Source organism: Sceloporus occidentalis, unplaced genomic scaffold (assembly GCF_023333645.1).
Source record: "Sceloporus occidentalis isolate IW3139 unplaced genomic scaffold, rSceOcc1.0.p SCAF_6, whole genome shotgun sequence".
NCBI classification, from domain to species: domain Eukaryota; kingdom Metazoa; phylum Chordata; class Lepidosauria; order Squamata; family Phrynosomatidae; genus Sceloporus; species Sceloporus occidentalis.
In genome coordinates, this window is record NW_028316986.1 from 83,713,336 (window position 1) to 83,736,036 (window position 22,701).

A 22,701-nucleotide genomic window follows, 5' to 3' on the forward strand; every position below is an offset into this window, starting at 1 on the left:
ATGGCTTCTAGCATATACCACACTTCAGATTACATTACATTTATCTTTTTGGACAGGACAAAACACAGATAAGATTAGGTAACAGGGTTTGTTCCAAAGAAAATAGTTCAGCATTGCATGCTGGATCCCTTCAGATCACCTCTACCATTTTCTGTCTGACTGGTAATATTGGATGCTATGACTTATATTGGAGAACTGTCTAAATGTCTCTGTCACACACACATACACACATGAGCACATGCACACAGAGCAATTAATAACCATTTTAGTTCAGACAGTAGTTGTGTGTTATAACCTATTTAATCTAGATTTAGTACAAAGAATCAATTTACTGATACAAGTTATAAAGAAAATGATTTTAATTTCTATTAATATCTGGTCATTGAATTTATTTTATATTATTCTTACCCTGTTCCCTAGCCAGAAAGGCTGATGAAATGACTGCGTATTTATTTGAAATAGCACTTAGCAAATCAATATTAACCCATGTTCCCAGGACAAAAATTATAGCCTAGTTATTCAAACACATACTAGCATAGCCCAGTCTTCCAGTGTCCTACTGGATATGTGTGTGAGTGTTTTAAATTGAGAGACAGGAAGGGTATAGTTGTGTGTAGGATGAATCTGTGTAATGTAAGAAATAAAATCATTTTAGTGTATTTATGGTATAAACATTCAGAACGTGTTGATATTATTTTTATAAGTACATGAAGGAGGCCCTTTCCCTGGTGGAATCACAATTACGAAGACCGTCCAATGTCCAGGTAGGTCATACCAGTACTTTTGGTAAACTAATCTGGCAGGCATTTCATTGATTATGTTTTTTTTATGGCAGCTGCTGCTACTTTTCTGCTTTTTAAATATTTCTCAGATCTAAACTGTGTTTTTAATGCATTCTCAAAATCAAACTTTTAAAGTGTATTGCACATGACTGAATATAGCTATAAAAATAACTAGGTACTTCTCAGCTTCATAAACACTGTGATTTCCAAACTGTGATGAGGCAATAACCAAATGCCTCAAAAAGCTCTGAAGAGTACTGTGAAAAACATGTCACTATGTTGGATTCATGCACCAGTCTATGGTCCTAAAGCAAAAAGAACCACAAATAGTTTTTCCTCCCACCATGTACCAATAAATGAGCAGTGGGATTATCCTAAGCAAGAGCAGGAACACTGGGATCTGCCCATATAGCTCACTCCATGTAAAATAATAATAACAACAACAACAACAACATTTAGATATAACATCCACTTTAAAAAATGAATGTAATTATTCCTGACTAAATTAATTCATATTCATTGCCTGTTTGCTTTATAGGGTTAGAATGGTCAGTCCCATTTTTGGAGTAAAATTGTTGAACTTTAAATTGGCATCTAAATTCTCTTATGCACATTAAAGAAAGCAGGATGCTTGAATATAATCATTCAAAATGTTAAAATCAATTTAGCTCACTATCTCAGTAATATGTGTACACGCACTGATTATCAGTTGCTAACAGCCCAGTCCGGGAATGCATGTATTAAACTAGATTCTCATGGATCTGAAACAGTTAACTACTACTGTAAAGTATGGGTTGTGGTTGTTTTGTGCCTTCAAGCTGTTTTCAACTTATGGCAACCCTAAAGTGAAGCCACCAGCAGGTGTTCTTGGCAATAATCATTCAGAGGGCTCTTCTGCCTTTGCCATCATCTGAGACAGAGTTAAACTTATCTAAGATCACCCAGTGGGTCTCCATGCCTGAACAAGGACTTGAATCCTGGTCTCCAGAGTCATTATCCAATGCTCAAACTACAGTGGGCAATTCCCTTACGCGGGGGATCGGTTCCAGACCACCACCACCCCCATGTAAGGAAAAAAATGTGTATGCTCGAGCCCCACTGAAAACAACAGGATGTGTGAATGTGGTGTGACATTGTGCATGTGCCATGGGCACGCATGCCATTGTTTTGCCCACTGCATGGCTTCGGCCGCTAAAAGCCACATGTGGCGCAGGCACACTGTACTACATTATGATACTAGACTCTCACAAGGGCATTATGGATATATTTCTAGAACTGTATTATTCATTCCTCTTCAGAATAGTAGCGTCAAAGGAAGCTATCTGTATCCATAGTTTGTAAAATAGTTTCAATGAAGATTTTCATACCGCTAGTAAATTGTTGCAGAAATGGTGAAGAAGTGCGCGTGTGAGGAAATTCCCTCTCCCCAAACGATTCAGTAATGCTCAAGGGAAGCCTACGATTCCCTGACGTTGAGGAAGCGCGCCAGGCTTTCACACACACACACACACACACAACATTTCAGCAACAATTTACCAGTGCTTAAGCGCTGGTATGAAAATCTTCATAGTCAGTGTGACAATATGTCACTGTCTGCACATACCAAATAAACTTATTTAGGTAGTTGTTTACTGAATCTATACTGAGCCAGTGATGGCGAACCTATGGCACGCATGCCAGAGGTGGCACTCAGAGCCCTCTCTGTGGGCACACATGCTGTTGCCCTAACACAGAGTTTGCCAGAGTTTCTTACTAGAAAGCCAGAGGGACGTGGCACTTTGCAATAAATAAGTGGGGTCTGGGTTGCATTTTGGGCACGCGGTCTGTAAAAGGTTCACCATCACTGCATTTGAATTAAGGCTCCAGTCAATTAATAATAGCTTTCTTTAAAAAAGTGGACCCTATTCATCCACAGGGATTAGAATCTGGGACCCCCTGCTGATGGGAAAAATGCAGATGCTTAAGCCCCATATTATTCAATGGGCAGTGATGTGCCTGTGTCCACATTTGCACATCTGCAAGCTCATACTGCCATTGAATAATATGAGGCATGGTGAGCTGTGGATGATCCAATCTGCTGATGACTAGTCCACTAATAGGCAAGCCCACTGTATTTATTATGTGCCCTGAATACTAATCTACTTACATATTCTATATACTTTATTTATTCTATTTATTTAATGCATGTTTTCCCTGCATTTTGTCTAAAGAACTGAAGGAAATATACATGATTTTCTCCCCTACTTCATTCCTTTATCCTTATAATCTTATAAAATACATTAGGCCAAAAGTAACTGGTTAACCCAGTGTTATGTAGGAGCATCATGACAGAATGTAGATTAGAACTTGGTTCTTCCCAGTCATGAGCTGACACTCAGTCTAATCAATACACCACACTAACTTCAAAACAGCTGCACAAGATTTCCTTATACTATAGGTGTTTGTCCCAACAGGAAATATTGCAGAGATGAGATTCTCTGTATGTGTATCGATGAACAAAACTATACACCTTCTGTGGATGACATTTCCATGTTTTTAAAGAACAATTTAGAAATAGTTCCAACCAGAAGTGGAAAAATACTTAACAGACCCATTTGCGTATCCAACAAATACTGGAATTTAAGGCAAATGGACTCTTTTTTTCCTTCTTAAAGGGTAAAACTTCAAGTTGTCATTGTATGTATGTCTTCGCTCATAGCCTTTTCAAAGATTATAAACATCATTAATATAGGCTTTGAACAAATACTTACCTAACTCAGGTTTCAGTTCAGTTGGTAAGCTTAATTTTCTAGACATCTTTGCTGAAAAATAATGTATAGTTTTATAATAAAGCTAGAATGATCACATTTTAAAAGATTATATGAAAGAATTAAAACTTAGTTTTCAAATTAAAAATTCATATATAATACTTATATGCAAATAAGGTAAGCAAATTTATACACATATTTATAATAGATTTTAATTTCAAGTGTACAAAGCGAGTATGACAATTTCTTTGAAATTTTGATCAGAAACACTATATTTAAGATTCTTAGCTTCACTAATACCTTTATGATGGTGTATTAAAACTATTATTGTAAATGGCTCCCAAAACTAACCTCTTATTTAAAAAAGTTTAGGATATCAATAAAAATCCATAGATACTTAACCATCTTATCCTAGTGCTTTTGTTATACATTGGAATACTGATGGAACAGGAAATTCCCAGTAGGTTGAGACACAAAAAGTGGTATTTGAGGAAAAAAATAACAGAAATTAAAAAATGTAATTAAATTAAAAATTTGAATTTCAGGTAGTTCTCATGCTGGCTGTGCAGGTCCTTGGCGCTACAATCCAAAAAGCAACTTCCCAAGTGCTGAGAATTATGCTGAAGTTAAACACTGCAAAGAGTCTAGTATAGTGGGTGAAAATCTGTTCACAGATTATGAACTATGCTTCTAGAGAAGAGTTGCTTTCTTTGCCCTACTGTCAAGGCCAAGAGAGCTCAATTCACCACTAAAGTGGGAAAGGAGTAGCACAGTTCTTTCAAGCAGAGCTGCCACACACGGGGGAAAGATATTTTGCAGGAACAGCTCTGGTCTCCTGGTCAGGAGATGGCTACTGTTCCTAGAGTAATAGGGGGCGATGCTTGCAAGAAAAGGGTTGTTCTTAACCCCATTAGCTAGTAAGACAGACATAACTGGAGTAAACACGAGAGTGTATAAATCTGTTTCCTTAATGTGGAATGATAGATCTAAATGTGGAAGTCTATCCCTGCTCCTTATTCATACATATTTGTAAACCATTTTGTGATATTTAAGTCTTTTCAACAACTTTTTATTGAAAAGCAATATGTAAATAATACAATGGTGCATGTTAAAGGGACAGGAAAGGAAGATGGTTCGTAGAACAATTAAGGAACATATTGTACTGGCTTGCATGGTCAGATCCTCATTGGGGGCTCTACTGTTAGATGAGGTTAGATTCTACAGACACGATACTATAGACTGGTGTTACCTGCAATAATAGAACTTTCTATCAGGAAAGATCTGTGTGCCTCTTCACAAACACATTAATGTAACTCTGTTTTGGAGTTTATTTTGTGAGATGGATAAAGAGCTTGCTGTAGCCTATGCATTTTGTTTTCATTTGTACTTTATTTAGGTTCTTCTAAGCTTCTGTTTTAAAGTTTATTTTATTGTTTTATGAGCTACATGTTATGCTTTATTTTATTTGTTTACTGATTTTAAGTTTACTAGTTGAAAAGATCAGGTGTGAGTGAATATACACTCTAATATACTGATACTACAAGCCATTATTTTAGTAGGTTAATTCTTAAGGATAATTTACAAAAATATAGTTTAGAGAAATATATTATAATAGTATTTATTTTGTTCTTGTTTATTAAGTATCATTATTATTGACCCAGATCACAATCAAGACCTTACAGCCATAGTGGAAACAGCGACAGTGATTTGTACACACACAAACAAAATCTGGACCCACAAACAGTTTTCAAAGTAAGAGTAAAATTTCAGATAGCAGTGAGAGGTGAATGTAAGAAATTGTTATAAACACATTAGTAGTGAAACATTTGAACCCACCTCCATGTAAACAAAATCCACACCAGCCATTATCACAACCTTCATGTAAACATAACCACAACCAGCCAACAGCTTGCAAACAAGGGGATGAGGGTCAGATAAGTCTTAATTTAAGTATAGTAGTAAGGATAGTGATTTTTCCTACACAAGACAATCTATTGTGAAATGAGGTAGAAGCCTGCCTTACACCAGTGTTCAGATCAAATCAAAAGAGAAAAGTCATACTTTTTATTTCAACAAACAGCACCACTCACTATTTAATATCATCATGTATGATGCTCAGAGCAATCTGCTTAGAGAGTACTTGACTAGGCCAAACATGTCATCCAAAAAGTCTGATACTGAATTATATGAAGTCAAATTTCAGATTCAAAATTAATATCAAGATATCTGAGAACAAAACATAGCCCATGAAACAGAAGATGAAATTAAAATAACCACTTCCCTGGCATTGCACGCCTGTAGGTTTTTTGTTGTGTGCCTTTAAGTTGTTTCTGACTTAATGTGACCCTATAGTGAACCTATCTCAGGGTTTTCCTGGCAAGATTGGGTTTAGCTTTTGCCTTTGCTCTGAGGGTGAGAGAGTGTGACTTGCCCAAGGTCTCCCAGTGAGTTTCTATGGCTGAGTGGGGATTTGAACCCTGGTTTCCAGAGTCATAGATCACTGAAAATATTGACTACTACAATAATGGTAGCAAATATTATTCATCCAAATGGGACATTTTTAAGAGCAACTCTTCATGTATCAGAATTTTTGAGCACATGTCAACGATAATGTAGTCAAAACTGAGAAAGCACATAAGAGATGTTCTGAGGTTGCCCCATTTGCTGTTTTTCCTTTTCCTTCTCCAGTCCTTTCCCTTCCCAATAGTTTGTGATATTCCAAGACAAATGTAGTTCTCCATCCTCCCTCTTAAAACTAACAGCCAAATATGTAGCTTTTGTATAGGCACTTGCTTAATCCAGGGAAGCATGAGGAAAGTTAAGGTTACAATCCACATTCTCTTCTATCCTAACAATTCTCCACAGGTAAGGCACCACTATGAAAAAAACATCCTCTTTAATATGTGCTTGTTCATCCATCCCCCTAAGGTACTGTGGGAGGGCAGTCTACCCTCATATCCCCCAACACTTACTCACATCTATCGTAAATTCACACTGGCGGATAGGGGGAGAGAGAGAGAGAGAGAGAGAGAGAGAGAGAGAGAGTGTAGATGATTAACTGTGAAAATCAAAGTTACTTGTGTTGGCACAGTGCCTCATTTTAAAAGGGAGAATTTTGGAGAAGGGCAAATTCTGATCAATTCAGTGGAGGTTAACTAACTGGATAGGCGAATAAAGATATAACTGATAACAGTTAGACAAGCAAAACACTATTGCATATTCAACTGCTTTTAAATTCTTAAGCAAAGTATCTCAGAGGTTTCTACTGAATTCCGGGTACAAAAGATACCTAGTACCAGCTACTGAGTTTGCTATGCTTGGCTCAAAGATCTGGAACATGGCAACATGATAACAGTTAAACAAGAAGGCTTGATGTATTAAGACATATTTGTGAAGGGAATTAATATTTGCTGTAGGCCCCTGACATAGTCCCCATGATTCCTTTTACTATATCACAAAGACATGCTTACTTTTTATATACAAAGTAGCTAATATTGCTAGGATAGAAAGAAAATTACTGAGAAGTGTGCACACTAATGTTGAAATTGTTGCTGTTAACTACCCCTGAGTTCATTTTGACTCATGGAAACCCTGATGAGACATCTCCAAGACATTGTTGTTGAATACAACAATGCAAAATTCAGAACCCACTCTGGTCCATTACCAAAATATAATCTTTCTCCTTCTTACTACAACTATACCAAACCTTATGGTACTCATATTCCAATGATTACCGTTTTTTTACCTCCTCTTTCAACAGGCAAAATAATCTGTAATCCACTGTAACATTAAGCTTTGCTGCCAAAACACTTGCATTGGTTCAATATAGATGTCATAGTTAGAACAGAGTTTGAACTTGATATTGCTCTTCTTTGGTATTTAACACAGTGCATACAATACAAATACTGGTTGGTTGTCTTGGGTCTCTTTGAGTACAAAGTAGACCCTCCAATTTAATTTTTTTTAATGAAAAAACTGATTCATGGTACTCAGCTGGTGATAAAAGAAAGCTGCTGCTTTTCAATCTGTACCACAGATTATTTGATGGGACACAATGATGTATGTATCACAGACTAATATTATGCAGTAACATAGCAGGAGAAGGAAAGAGCATCTATCCCAATCATCATTTTTATCAGGACATAACTGTCACTGGGTAAGACAAAAGGCCAATCTTGCTCACTGTCCTGTCAACCTAACATGTCAAGTCAGATGTTTAGAATATAGGGGATAATAAGCAAGAAAAGATGGTAGCATCCTTCTTCATCCACAGCATGCATGGAATACCATATCTGAAACAGAAAGTACATCTTGGGCTATGACAGTCGGCACCAATTAATTAAGTCTGTGGAGTCTTCTGTATTCTTTTTATAGCCACTTGTGCATAAGGTCAGTAGGTTATTTACATATCATAAAAATGCTTCCTTCATTAAGAACCATTTTAGTGAATTAAACTTTTGTGAAAGTAATTTTCACTTCTCACTTTCTGCTCCTAAGATTAAAAAATGCAATATATTAATGGAAATTCATTTAAGTAGCTTTTGCCTTTAGCTCAATTCATACCAGTGTAGTATGATGTAACTTCCTTGAAGTATCATAACCTCTTTGAAGTTGCATCCTTTATTGCTTTGTGACAGAAAAACAAGAACGGGCAGCCAATGGTGCTGACAGAATTAGATTATTCTGTGAAATTCTATTGTCCAGCCTTACCAGAATGGCATGGAATCAACCCATGAGAAAACAGCAATTGTTCTGCTGGATCTATATTGAACAAACTATCCTGGAGCATTTAAGTTACATGTGACAGAACATATGAATTAATCTAGTTTGTTTACTGTTAAAACTCTGTATTATCCATTTTGGATTGTATCCAGTTCTATTAGGATGTTATCTACCTACTACTTCTGTTACCTTGATTTGAAAATATGTTCTTTGAAACACCTATTGTGGTGTAAATAATTTCAGCCTTATCTTTTCCCCAGGTTTTAATTTCAGATTAAGCAACAATGTAAGAAAGCATCTATTACACTGTGACTCCTTTGCAAACTTCAGATTACAAGGTCAACTTGATATTTTTGTGACATTCACATCTAAATACATACAATTTTGTTAGATACATTGAAAATGTTGTTAAATTGAGGAAGTCAGAAAGGAAAGGAAATTAAGAAATTATCAATTTATTAAACAACATGCTGTGAAAAGTCAAATTTAGAATGGAGATAAGCCATTGCTTATTATGTAGATAATATTCCTGTACAGGATGGATGATGTTTCTGTATAAATAAACAGAAAGTGAATGATAAACACCAGACCTGTTCCTATGTAAGTGGATAAAGGATTGCAATTAAATAGAAGAGCAATATAACAAAACATGATGATCACACAGCCAAGCAAGAAGGTATTTCTTACTGTTCCGTGTTAATCCCCATCCACCATATTTATGTTCATGAGAGAAGAGTTCAATCCACCTTATGCATATGCTGCAATTTTATAACATATTTTCAATTTACTTTCTGTTACCACATACCATTTACCAGTAGAGAAGCAGAGATACAAAAATACAAGTTATTTGATTAAACAAAAAGAAGTAGACACATTTATTTCATCAGAAACCAGTAATGCAGACTTAAACCAGGGATGGGTATATTTTCTCCAATTCTGCATTAAAAACTTGGAAGACCTGTGTTAAAATTGTGCAGCACTGCTTACAGGATTGAACCCTTTCAATGATTTCAAACAGAAACCAAAACCTTTGTAGGAGGATGTGCATATACTGTACAAATGCAGAAAATTAAGACCCCAGTATCACTGATTGTGTTAATCATTGAGCACATTGTATTAGAAAAGAATTAGCCCAAAAGAACACCACTTATGGTTAGGAGAATATTAAACAAATAATGAAATGCAGGTAGTGTTGTTTTACTGCATAGTTAAGAACTGCATAGAATAAGGTACCGGGTTAGGAGCAAAGGATAGTTTTTCTATTTCCTACCTATATCACTGGCTACCATCTTGGAAAACTTTCTGCTTTTGGTCTTCACTGCAAATAATATTTTGATACAAAGTGTCAATTTACTAAAAAAAAGATAAGTTGGTGAAAGGAATAATAATACTCTTAAACATAAAAATACTATACCCTTTTCTATAAAATCATTCAATTTTTGATCATCATCAGAATTGATGGGAGAACCAGAACCTACATGAGTGAAAACAAGAATGAAAGGAACATACAAATGGATATTTATAACAAAGGATGCATATAAGAAAAGTTATGATGACTGCAAAATTAAGAAGAAATATCTCCCCAGTCTGCATCTATACAATGGTTTGTATAATTACCCTCAACTACGACCCTTTCAGAACTAACAGAGCCTATATGAAGACACTTGCCCTACAGACAGATAAACCCTTGACTTTCCCCTGTTTTGTAGTAAAAATTCTAATCAAGGCAAAATTGCACACCTGAAAGGCAATACATGGTACACATCTTAAGAAATTTGGGCAGAGAGGGAATATAGTCTCACAAGACTGCTGTTCATGCTTACGGAAACATTAACAGTAGCAAGAAATGTAATTCACATTTTAAATTCCATTTGAGTCATATTTGTCAGTAAAATTCAGAAACAAAAGACACAATATTGCTAGGGTCCACAGTATGCTTGTTATGCTTCCGTTGATGGTTTCCTTGGATAATAACACCGTGCTATTCCAGCTGAAAGAAGAATGGGTCTCAGGTATGGTAATTTATGTTTACATTAGTTGTACTAATGAAAAAGAACAAGAATTTGGTATGGGGAAGTATTTCTGATAGTTGATTTCCTCAATATCATGTGCCATCTGATGGTCAAAGAATAGAAGAGCTGACAGGAATTGATTAGGACAGTTTTTAAACTACCATGTATACTATATACAGAGGCAGCATACATCTTATCACACATACTAGAGATAAGGGAGTGGAATAGCTATTTCTATCTTGCTTTGCTTATCAGCTTCTCAGAGCTATTTGCATTCTCACTATTAAGAGACGAGTGTGCTGGATGTAAGCCATTCCCAGTATGATCCAGCACAGGGAGTTCTTAAATGAATAATAAGAAAATAAGAGCTGTTATTTTCAATAGGAAGGCTTACTATTGCCAATTTTAATGTTATCAGTATTAAAATCACCCATGAATATACATATTTTTGTCTTTCACTTATTACTGAAATAACAAAACATGAAGACAGTTACAGTTCCTAGTCTTATTTCAACTCAAAATAGAAATTTTTCAAGTAGTTTCTTATGAATGACGTAAGAACTATTGAAAAATAATATTCTTTACTTACCTGTAAAATGCCTTTTTAAAAGAGCATTTCCTAACAGCGATCACAGGCCACTACCTCTTCAGGCTGCACTTTAATTGGGATCAGCATAGTAAGGTCCCAAAACTTTCACAAAAATCAGAAAATGAATAGATTTATTTCTCCTTACATGAGGGGCATCATTTGATTTTCCCCTCAAATGTGATGCAAAGACCCAAGACCCCCCTCCCTCTGGCAGTGAGGGCAGGGGGAAATCACTGTCCTTCCTGTATTCCTTGGACCTCAGGACTGTTAATCAGGCAGTAGGGAGAATAGCAGCAACCAAATTCTCTTATTCCCCCCAGTACTGGAGCAGCCACCACAACCAATGGAGGGGCATTCAGGTTAGCAAGATGGAGTTATTTATTAGATCTAATTAAAATATGAGGCAGTGAAGACCTCAAGAGATCACTTCATATTTAATAAAAACATGATGTCATCAAATTTTATATCATGAACCAAGGAAGTCTGAACTTCAGCGTCATCACTGTTTTCTCTGCTGCTTCCCCATTTTTACACTATTGCAGCTTCATCCTGTTCATTGTACAGTAACAAATAAATAACCAATAAGTAGAAAGATCTTGTAGCACCTTTGAGACTAACTGAAATAACGAAGTTGGCAGTATGAGCTTTCGTACACTTCAGTGTACTTCCTCAGATGCATTTAATGGAGTGGAATAAATAACCAGTAATATCTGCAACAAATGCAGCATTAACGTCTTCTGTATAAAATTACTTAGAAAAACAAAATGTTCCTATCCTTCTAGGGTCATACTATTAAAATATAAATGGACTTTGTAACAAAATAAGCATCAGACTCAATTGCACACTAGCTTTTGAATTGTTAGTGCTAGATAAATTAGTTCAAATTAGAGTGACAGAATAGAATTTATTTTCAGTATTTAGGAAATATTCACCTTGATAAACCCATAGTTCATGTGGCTGAAGAAGACTGCTATGTTCTACTGTGAATATTCTCTTCTTGAAATTGATAGATCAAGGGAATTAAAACATTTTCCCCTTATATTGAACATTTCCATTGGCAATGCCGTCTATAAACTGTAAATAATAAATAATGATAAATATATAAGAGTAGATAAGTGCGTTGCTCAGGCTTTAGGGAAAATTTTAAGCCAATAAGAAAATAGTCACCTGACAAAGATATTCTTAGGCTCAGATACTTGAACTGTGTGTACAGAAAAACACTGTAAGACTCGGTGGTGTCTTAGAAATACCTCTGCAATGCAAACACTATAGCACAGAAATGTCTGTTTTGAAGCACAGTTTAATGTTACAGTGTTCCAATAACAAATAATTACCTGATGTGGGTGACTTGCAACGATCCTCTTGTACTGTTGTACCTTCATTAATATCACAAAGACCCGCTGTGAAATACAAAGCAAATTTTGGAATTTCAAACAGATCAAGTAATAGTTTACATTTTCTAATGCTGTACACTGAAACATAAGGGTTTCCCCCCTCACATTCCAAGAGAGGAATAACTCACAACTTGAAATGTAAGTTATGTACTGTATAGGGTAGATAATCTGATGCATTCACTATGTTTTAAACTACGACTTCAATAATCCACAAAAAACTACAACTTCAATAATCCCCGATTATTGCCCATGTTAACTGTGACTGATGATGTAGTTCAGAACAACCTAGAGGACACCTAGGCCTGATACAGACAGGCCAATATAAAGCTGCTTCGAGTCACTTTGGAGGTATGCTGTTTAAATGATACATGCGTCCTAAAAGTCCAGAAGCCGCACCAAAGCCACGCTCCAGTCCTAAGGACTGGAGTGCAGCTTTGGTGCAGCTTCCAGACTCTTAGGACTCATGCATCATTGGAACACCATACCTCCAAAGTGACCTGATGCAGCTTTATTTTGGCCTGTCTGTATAGGGCCCTAGTTGCCTACTCTTTTGTCATACCTTTGAAGTGTCAATTCTAGAAAAAGGAGATCCTGAAAACCCAAGGACAGGGTGAATACATGTGCATAAAAAGATTTTTTTTTCAAATCCAAAGTTTTGAACACAATGTCATTCTTATGTAATTTAAGTGCACATCACCGATGTGTACTAAGAATGAAGTATACTTGTTAGTTGTATTTGAAAATGGGTATCTAACAGTTTTAGGCATCAAACAATTAAAATGACCCAATAAACCTTTACAAAGATCTAAACACACAGCCATAAAACTAATGCAAACTCACAAATACAATGTAAACTAAAAACACTGTATTCTTGTAACTGAAATACAAGAACAAGTATGAAATAGGTACATACAATCTAGTGGCCCCCCATTCAACTCAACAGCCATCCCTCTTCAACAGCAAATCAATTTTTTAAAAAAAGACAAAACAATACAGTTGAGTATCTCTTATTTGAAAATCAGAAATTCAAAATGCTCTAAAATTCAAAACTTTTTACATGGGTGGCTGAGACAGTGACACCTTTGCTTTCAGTGTACACAAACTTTTTTCATGCACTGATTTGTTAAAAATATTGTATAAAATTGCTTTCAGGCTATATATCTATGAAACAAATGAATTTTATGTTTAGACTTGGGTTCCATCTCCAAGATACCTCATTATGTACACACAACTATTCCAAAATCCAAAAATAAAATAAAATAATAAAATAAAATAAAAAAATCTAAAACACTTCTGGCTTCAAGCATTTCAGATAAGGGGGAACTCAACCTGCATGTTATGTTAGTTGGTAAAATTGTGTGTGTGTGTGTGTGCGCGCATGCATGTGTGCTTTAAGGTTGCCTGTCATTTTATGGCAACCTCATTAATTTCATGGGGTTTTCTTAGGCAAGGAATACTCAAAGGTGGTTTTGCCAGTTCCTTCCTCTAAAATATAGAATCTGGTATTCATTGGTGGTCTTCCATCCACGTACTAAGTACCAAGTACCAAGATCCTGCTTCTAAGATCAGATGGGATCTGGTGCCTTTAGGGTAAGTACTAATAAGTAATAATAATTTTCTTATTATATATCATAATAGGCACCAAATAGGCATGGTTTATTAAATAAATAAATAGTATGCACATTATATCCTAAGTATTATATATTCTTATAGAAGTGTCCCAAATGTGGTAGTGTATTATATAGTACAGCTCTCCCACCGACATGCAGCATTGCCATGAGGACAATGAACAGATTTATTTTCTTATTATTTCTATCACAACCCTCCTAGCAGCATCAAGTATAGTACTGTATTTGTGAAGAACCTGCAAAAACTGTTAAACCATGGACAACTATTTCTGATCAATCTAATTTAAAGTTATTTTTTGTTTGAAGAATAGAAGGACCGGGTAAACCATTTTTATGGAACTCATGGATAATCTGCGAAAATTTGTGTCAGCGCAAGAAATGTTGAGGCCAAAACAGCCTTGCAGAACAAAAATCAAGAAAGCAAAAGCTTCTGGTAGAGGAAAAGTCATGGGGAGCGGATTTGTGTTTGTATAAATGGACACATACACCCTTGTTTCAGTTGCTATTGAGAGTTTTCAACACCTCATGTTTTTCTTGGAACATACCCAGTTTGGCTCTTTTCGGGAGCATAAATAAGCAATATCCATAAACTCTGGGGATCCTCCCTTTTATTTCCTTTGGCTATGACTTTTACAGATAAAATTAAAATACAAGAAGAAAATAAAGAAGCAGAAGATTTGGAATTATTTCCATAGAGAGGTCCTTACCACTTGCCACTGCCTTCTTAGTAACTTACATTTCTGTGAATTTTTGTAAAGCTTCAGAGTTAAAAAGAGAACAGTCAATGATTGAATTTCCTCTTGGAAAGGTGTAGCAAAGTAGAGGTACCTGAAGGGAGAGTTGGGGGAGGAGAGAGCGATCAGGTGGAAGAAATAAGGAGGGAGAGCCCAGGGGAGGGGCGAGAGGAAAGGGAGGAGGAGCCAAGGAGGAGGATAAGAGGAGAGGGAGAGATGCGCACGGGAGGAGGGAACAGACGCGGAAGAGGAGGACGGGGAGAGGCGGTCGAGTTGGGAAGGGAGAAAGTAACCCATAGCCCTCGGAGGGCCGGATGGCCTGTGTCCCTCCAAACCAAACTAACGCCAAGGCCACCGGGGCCCCATGAGGCTCTGCAATTGCGGGACCCTCGAGAAGAGGGAGACTTCCCCTTTCCTGACGAGGAGCTCGGGAAGAAGCAGGAGACAGGAGGTCTAGCAAGTGAGTGGTGGGACAGTAAAGGGGGTCGTTGGGAGCAGGGACCTCCACCACCAGAGAAGGGGAAGGCTGAAAGGGAACCCCTGGAAAAGCACGCGGGAGGTCGAGCCGCCCTGTGCGGGAAGCCGCAAGAAGAGGTCAAGGAGCAACCTCTATTGTAAAGAGACCAAGAGACTGGGAAACTGTTGCTTTAGGGTTGGGTATTCTGGAATGTTGCACTGAGTTATTGTTATAAGTTATCATTAAAGGTCACAGTTCTTGCAAAGCTCGGCGTAGAAAGTTTGTTGCGCACGTGTTGCCTCGGACTTCATTTCCCAGCATGCAGCCGGCCGCACCAACCCCGCCCACAAAAGGCTAAGGCAGAAGGAACTATATTTAGCTTGGTAACATGACAGTATACTGCCTACTACTGGGTCATTTTGCCCCCCTCCAATGTGTGCCACAATTTACAATTCTACCTTTTATAGTACACTGGTGCCTCGGGATACGAAATGATCGGGTTACGAAATTTCCGGGATACGAAAAAGTTGGATTGGCAAAAACTGTTTCGGGTTACGAAATATTTTTCGGGTTACGAAATTCATTTCGGCGCGAAATTCAAATGCTGCAAAGTGCAGCTATAGGCTTTCCAGTGCTAACGGATTATTTTTCGGGTTACGAAATTTTCGGGTTACGAAAGGAATGGCGGAACGAATTAATTTCGTAACCTGAGGCACCAGTGTACAGACCTATCTGCACATGATTCTGAAGAGAGCTCACTTTTCTAAAATTGTACGGAAAAATCTTAACTAGTTGAACTGTCTTTAGAACATAAATGTATAACGGATGTGAACCTTTGGCAAGCATGTGATCGAAGGTAATTACTCCAGAGCCTTAAAGCTGCAATAAAATATATGATTCTAAGCCGTATCAAGTGTTCTTGCAATACACACACCCCCCTACACAGTAAGGAAGCTTTCATGAGATGCCACTGATTTAGAGTAATGACAATGAAATAAAATGTTGGTCGATCAGTGATGCTTTCATGGAACCATGGGTTTCCAACACTGGGTGAAGAGTCCTTTTGCATGGGTTAGAGGAAGAGAAAGAAGATGAATTTTGGTGAGGAATGTTTTATAGTGATAGAAACATCTGGTTTGCATATGGTTCTATGGCATAATATGTATATGCCAGATGGTTAAGAGCTTCAATTAAAGACCAATGGAGGGCATTTAGTAATCTTTTAAAAATATTGTTAATGTAATGAGATTATATGTTCAGGTGGGATGGTCTGGACCAGTGAATGCACAGCCAATTGGCTTGAACAATTATATTACATCACTTAGAAAAAGCATTCTGTCACAAGTGTTGTCAAAGATATTACTACTGCATGCTCATCTATATACTTGACTATAAGTCGACCTCATGTATAAGTCAAGGGAAGGTTTTGTGACTAAAATTATGGATTTTGCTATAACCCATGGATAAGTTGAGGGTAAAATTTAGGGGCATGTAGCAATGGATCTAAAGGATGAAGCAAATGAAAACGATGCCAAAGAACTTACAAAATTCCAGCAGGCATAATTATTTATACACATCATAAAGGCTGGATGGATGAGAGAGTAGAGGCAGATCGGTGCTTTTAAGACAAATTATACTCTTGCCTTTCACCAGGGGATGGTTTCTTTTTAAAAAAGAGTTAAAGTATACTTACATTGACCCATAGACAAGTCATCTCAGTTTTTTTGGGTTAATTTTCTGACTAAAATTTTTAGATTTATACATGAGTATATACAGTAATTAGGTTTCTGTAACATCCATATATTTAATAATGGTCTCAAAGCAGCAATGTACATGTAGAAGGGGAAGATATGTGTACACATACATTTCCAAGAAGAAAAAAGTGATTGCTCTTACAACAACAAAATAATGCTGTATCACACCAATATCACTTCAAAAGATGCCTTAACACAAAGAACCATATATTCTCCTACACTATATGACTACTTTGCCAAGCTATTTCTTAATCTGTGTGTATTGCATGATTACACAAGAACAAATACAATATGTAGTGAATATTCTATTGGGTTAAGCAAAAGGTAAGAAAAGGAAGTTTTCTTTTCTTCTCTCACAAAACAAGCATAGTTGTGGCTAGAATGACTGCAAAGGCTGGATTGAGAAATTTGCACTAAAATTTCAGAGACAGATCTAGAACTGATCCCTACCTACTTGCTCTTTCTGATGATTATGAAACAGGTTAAGCAAAAGTATTATCTAGGTTTGTTGCCCACTTTTAGAGGAAAATAATGAAAATGTGAATGATGAGTCAACATTCAAGTATCCTGGGTAATAGCAGATTTTTCCAAATACTAGCTTCTTAATCTGCTTGAATAGTGTATATATTGCTGCTGTTCCCACAGCTTTCAATGATACTCAAATTCGTTCACTATTAATTTAGAAATAATCAAGGTAAGTCTAAATAACTTACTAGGTACGGTGCAATGCAGAGAATTAGAAAGCAGGATAACTATTATGTTAACTCGATCCTGGTGCTCGAAGTCATAAGGATGAGTAGCAAGTTTATGACATTCAGAACATCTATCCAGAAAGCTTTATAAAAGAATGACAGTGCCCTACTTAGACCAATATTGTCCGGCAGTGCTGTAAAACTGTAGGGACACTTTCGGCCAAGATCAACGTGGATGTGAATAAACAGCGTTGCAACTTTTCTTTTCAGTATAAAATCCTTTTTGGTGCCCAACAGCTTCCAAGTAGATGTTGCTCTTGTGGTAAACATGGCTATACCAACCTGGTTGATTAGAAGTTCCTCTCACTTATCTGTTTACTGACCATAAATAGATTGGTTCACAAACAATAACTGAGTTTTAGTGCTGCAAATGCTTGAACAAAACTTTGGGCTCTTTTGTTTTCCATACCCCCCTCCCCACACACACCTCTCCTTTCCCATTATGCAGCCAGTACAACTTTGCTATCATTTAATCTTGTGTTCTCCTAACTATCCTGTCCTGTTTTGGAAAATTCTGATTAAGTAAGCTATCAAATTCATTGTTCTGTGATTTACTCTATTTAGAAGCAAACCACAGTTTGTTTTTAATCAATGTATTCAGTTCTAACATAATGATAAATAAAAATTAACGGAAAGCTTGCAAAAGTGTTTAAAAGACAAATCTAGAAAAGGTTTAAGGTTCTTTTATAGTGCTATTGTTCTAATATGATCTTGCAAAAAATGTCCTTGTTTAGACAACAATTCTCACATGTTGTGAAAGGGGTGCACAGAAAAATGTTAGAAACAGAGCTAGGAAATGTGAAGTCGAAGGCTTTCATCCATAGTTTTTCATCGGTTTTCGGGGTATGTGGCCATGTTCTAGAAATGTTTATTCCTGACGTTTTGACAGCATCTGTGGCTGGCATCTTCATAGCATTTTCTGAAGATGCCAGCCATAAATGCTGGTGAAAAGTCAGGAATAAACTTTTCTAGAACATGACCACATAACAAAGACCTTAGAATGCTTAATTTCCAATTAGAGGAAGGTTTTGTCATTTGTTAGTTTTTGTGTTGTTTCATATCAACGAAATGCTCTGCACTGCTGTGGTTGATACATGAAGAATGATGCTTACTGACATTGCTTGAACTTATTTCCTATAATAAGACTTGGTGAGTTCTCCCTGGGTCTCAGGTTTTGGCCTTGAAATTCAGTGCTGGGATATTTCTGAACAGGCAACTCTAAAAATAATGTTAAGAGTTATGGCAAGAATTGTTGGCCCACAGTGTAGCAAACTGATACTGTGAAAGCAGTCTGTGACCTTGCTGTGCAGCAGGCAAATAGAGACCAAAAGTTCCTCATGGCAGGGTTGAGCAGTCTCTGGTCATTTAGATGTCGTTGGATTCCTGCTAGCATAGCCAGTCATCAAAGGATGACTGAACTATACTCCAAAATTTGGAGAGTCATAGGCTCCCCTTCTCTGCCTGAGAAGTATCCTTCAACATTATGCTCACTCCTACTTACACTTACTATGGAGCCAGCCAAAGTGTCTCTAATACTTGCAACAAGTTATGTGACAAATATGTAATTATTTTATTTATTAAAATAGTTCTTTCCCACACTCAGAGAAAACTTGCAATAAAATCAATCTAAAAGAATAAATAATTACAAGAACGATAAAAGATTAAAATATATTAAATGGTTTCCCAATTAAAACAGACAATTTTATAATCAGTTAAAATACAGAAATGTACAATTAATGATGAAGTAGCAACACTGAAGAAGGCAACTCCTGTACCACTGAGAGAAAATGCAAATCCGTGTAGAATTCCTTTCCATGCTTATCAAGAGCTAGAAAGTGCCATAAGCTAAAATTAAGAAAAGCAGGCAGAGAAGCTAGCAAAGACTAGCTATGTGCCAAGATGCTTATTTATGCACTTAGCTAACCAGAGGAAATAACTAGAGGAGAAGCATCCCCCTTCAGATAACTTTGATGCCCTGTGTCTAGAAATCACCTGCACAGGAGATTGGATCCTGAGAGAAGAGCCTTGCCATCCTGTATGACTGTGCGGCAAGCTTATCAGTAAGTAAATGACTGCACATCAAAGATAATCTCTGTGACTCCAGATAGGTGAAAAAAGAATTCTAGCTATGTTTTTAATAATGTTGATGTTTAATTCCTTTTTAGCTTTTGTAAATTAATATTTTAGTTGGGCCTTTTAAAAACTATTATAAGCCACTCTGCATCCCCTTTTAGAAAGGCGGGAAATAGGTAGGTAGGCAGTTAGGTAGACAGACAGACAGATAATAGTAAGTGGGAACCCAAGGGATTTTGTTTGTAATCACAGCCCATGTCCCATATCAATAGTATGGCAGACAGTATATAATTGTGTAAATGTCTATATTTTCAAATATATCAATGTGATAAAAGCTTAATAGAAAAGGGTAAAGTAAAATACATCTCATGATGAAGGAAAGCATATAACTTAATCAAGCCAGATGTACAAACACATCATTGTTATGAGATGACTTACTTATATAAGAGGTGCGAAGTTGTTTCACAGACTCTGAATATAAGCTAGCGAGGCCACACATGCAAGAAGCCACAGCCAGCATGCCTTAATGAAGCAATGAGAAAGGAAACACAAAGACACCAACAAAGTATGTTTGGAGACAGGAAAATATGCTTCAAAACTTATAGATCTGGAAAGGTTCCTACATATTTTTGTCAGAATGAAACCTGCTAAAAAGCAACTAAATCAGTTCTTTAAAAAAGGTTATCAGTTCTCTGCACTCTTGGCAGAGTCACAGAGCACACTTAATATTGCATCTGAACAAACATTCATAACATTGCTCAGTCTGTTTTAAAGTCATGTTTGATCCAATTTATACAATGAGATAGGTTCCCACTGAACCGTGCATGAATGTTATATTATGATCTTCACAGTTGCTCCTGCCTGCAAAATGTACAGTTAAACAAACTACAGTGGTTTGAACTGCAGCTGTTTATCATGATGCCTAGTCATAGCTTGCTTCCCCTCTATTTGTTCTCTCCCAACAAATCAGAGAAAGAAACCAAGGACACACCCACAGAAACACACCCAGTGTGCAAATACATCCAAAATATAAGTTTTAGACATGAAGGAACTTTTCTGTTGCTATTACTCATGAGAAATGAATGACAGAACAAATCATCCTTGCTACCTAAATATTTGTTTCATTTAATATTATAAATCATTGTGACTAGCAGTATTCTTTTAAAAAGAAGAATACAATTAATTGCTGTTAATATGGAACAGTTTTTGAAATATTAGAAGAACAGGAACAGCCATTAAAACGAGAGAGAATTAACTGCTATCTCTTGCTTGCTAATTAGCTTACTTGCTGTTCACCGCTATGGATCCTTGGAATAGCGGTATATAAATAAAACAATTTATTATTATTATTATTATTATTATTATTCAATAACTATGAGTAAACAAATGGATAATATTTCAGATACTACAATTTAAATAAATCATTATTTGGCAACATTCAATGTAGCTATTATAGGTATTATTTATATTTGTGTGCATGCAGAGATAGAAAAGTCTTTTTACCTAAAAAGAATCTAATAGGATACATTTACGTTGAAAAGTTTTTTTAAAAAAAAAATTATGTTAACTTAAAATTGGTGTTGAATTTAATTATATTATTACACGAAGCTCTGAGTCCTACCCATTTTCACAAGTAGAACAGATCAACTCAATGAAGAGGATTTATACAGGTACTGAATCACCATTTAACAGTTGACTCAATGGTTCTAGGTGGTGCTACAAAACAAGATTCAGGTCTATAAGCCTCACCAGAATGAGGTAAAAAAACATCTATATGATTCCATTCCATTCCTTCCCCCTCCCACCTCCTTCTTCCTGTTTGAGCTTGGGAGAGAAGGAAACAGTGCATTACTTTCTGAACATCTCTTTTCTTACACACTCCATCAAAAGCACTTCCTTTGCTTGCCCTTTCTCCATTCTTTCCATTTCATCTCCTTAACCTCTCCCTTTCTTTCACTGATTCTCATATGGATCCCAATAAATGTTCCAAGGTCAAAAGCTTCAAAATTCATTTTCTTGTGCATGGAAAAAACTTTATATAGTTGCACTTGTAGGATACAAGAGGACCATCTGAATGCCAAGAATAGCACCCCCTTCCAGCCTTTCCTTGCTACCTGAAAATGTTTAACCTTAGAATAAATTATCATGCTCTAAAGATGTACTAAAAGAAATAAATATTCCAATTGCTAATACTATTCATTAAAATGTCTGATGGTAAAATTAAAAATTAATAACACATTCATGCATGAATTCTCAACTATTATTAATCCCCATCTAAACAGAATGGGCAGTTATTACTAGAAATTATTAACATTATCATTATATATCATTATTTCCCTAAAATTCTCTTAAATGGCTTTTGGGGGGGCATATACTTCTTTGGAGAAAGTAATTATTTTCTAAATTTACTCAACTGTGCCTGTATTCAATACATAGAAAACTAATGAATTAAGCAGAATATGTTGAAGTCTATCCAGAAAGGAGAGACATGTCGAGCCTGTCAACTTATGCTGATCCCATTAATTTCATAGGATTTTCTTAGACAAAGAATATTGACAGGTAGTTTTGCTAATTCTTTCCTCTGAAATATAGCATAAAGCACCTGGTAGTCATTGGTGGTCTCTCATCCAGGTACTAATGACGGCTGGCCCTGCTTAGACAGGGTCTGATGCTTTTAGAGTATTTAGGCAGATATGTTGAATGGTACAACAAAGCAATTCACTCAAAAGTTAATTGTATGGAGAATCATGGAGTAGAATGCTAAATCAAAAGGCAGTAGACTATAGCAGCCTTCCCCAATCAAGTGTTCTTCAGTTTTTTTATACTGGGATGAGGATCATGTAATTCTACAGATATTACTGCAACCACCAGCAGCATTAGCCAGCTTAGCTAACTGTGAGAAGTGCTGGTAGTTGCATATAAACATCATCTGAAGGGCTACATGACTTTCACCTGTTTTACATCCTCAATACTGGCCATGTTGGATTGCGCTGACAGGAGTAGTCCAAAACATCTGTATATCAGATGGAAGTGAACAATGTGTCACCTCTGTGCCCA

At 36.5% G+C, this 22,701-nt stretch overlaps 1 protein-coding gene across 6 annotated transcripts in view; it reads right to left on the reverse strand.

Moving 5' to 3' along the window:
• Nucleotides 1–22,701, reverse strand: part of STXBP5 (syntaxin binding protein 5) — a 160,273-nt gene that overhangs the window by 22,532 nt on the left and 115,040 nt on the right. For 3 of the 6 annotated variants that reach the window (XM_089530231.1, XM_089530227.1, XM_089530232.1), the window contains 4 exons: nt 12,187–12,252; nt 9,666–9,725; nt 9,522–9,569; nt 3,533–3,583 (listed from right to left, as the gene is read on the reverse strand). In XM_089530231.1, the coding sequence (XP_089386357.1) occupies nt 3,533–3,583; nt 9,522–9,569; nt 9,666–9,725; nt 12,187–12,252 (225 nt within the window). Of the gene's footprint in view, nt 1–3,532; nt 3,584–9,521; nt 9,726–12,186; nt 12,253–22,701 lie in introns of all 6 variants that reach the window. The other 3 variants (XM_089530226.1, XM_089530229.1, XM_089530230.1) reach the window with 3 other exon arrangements.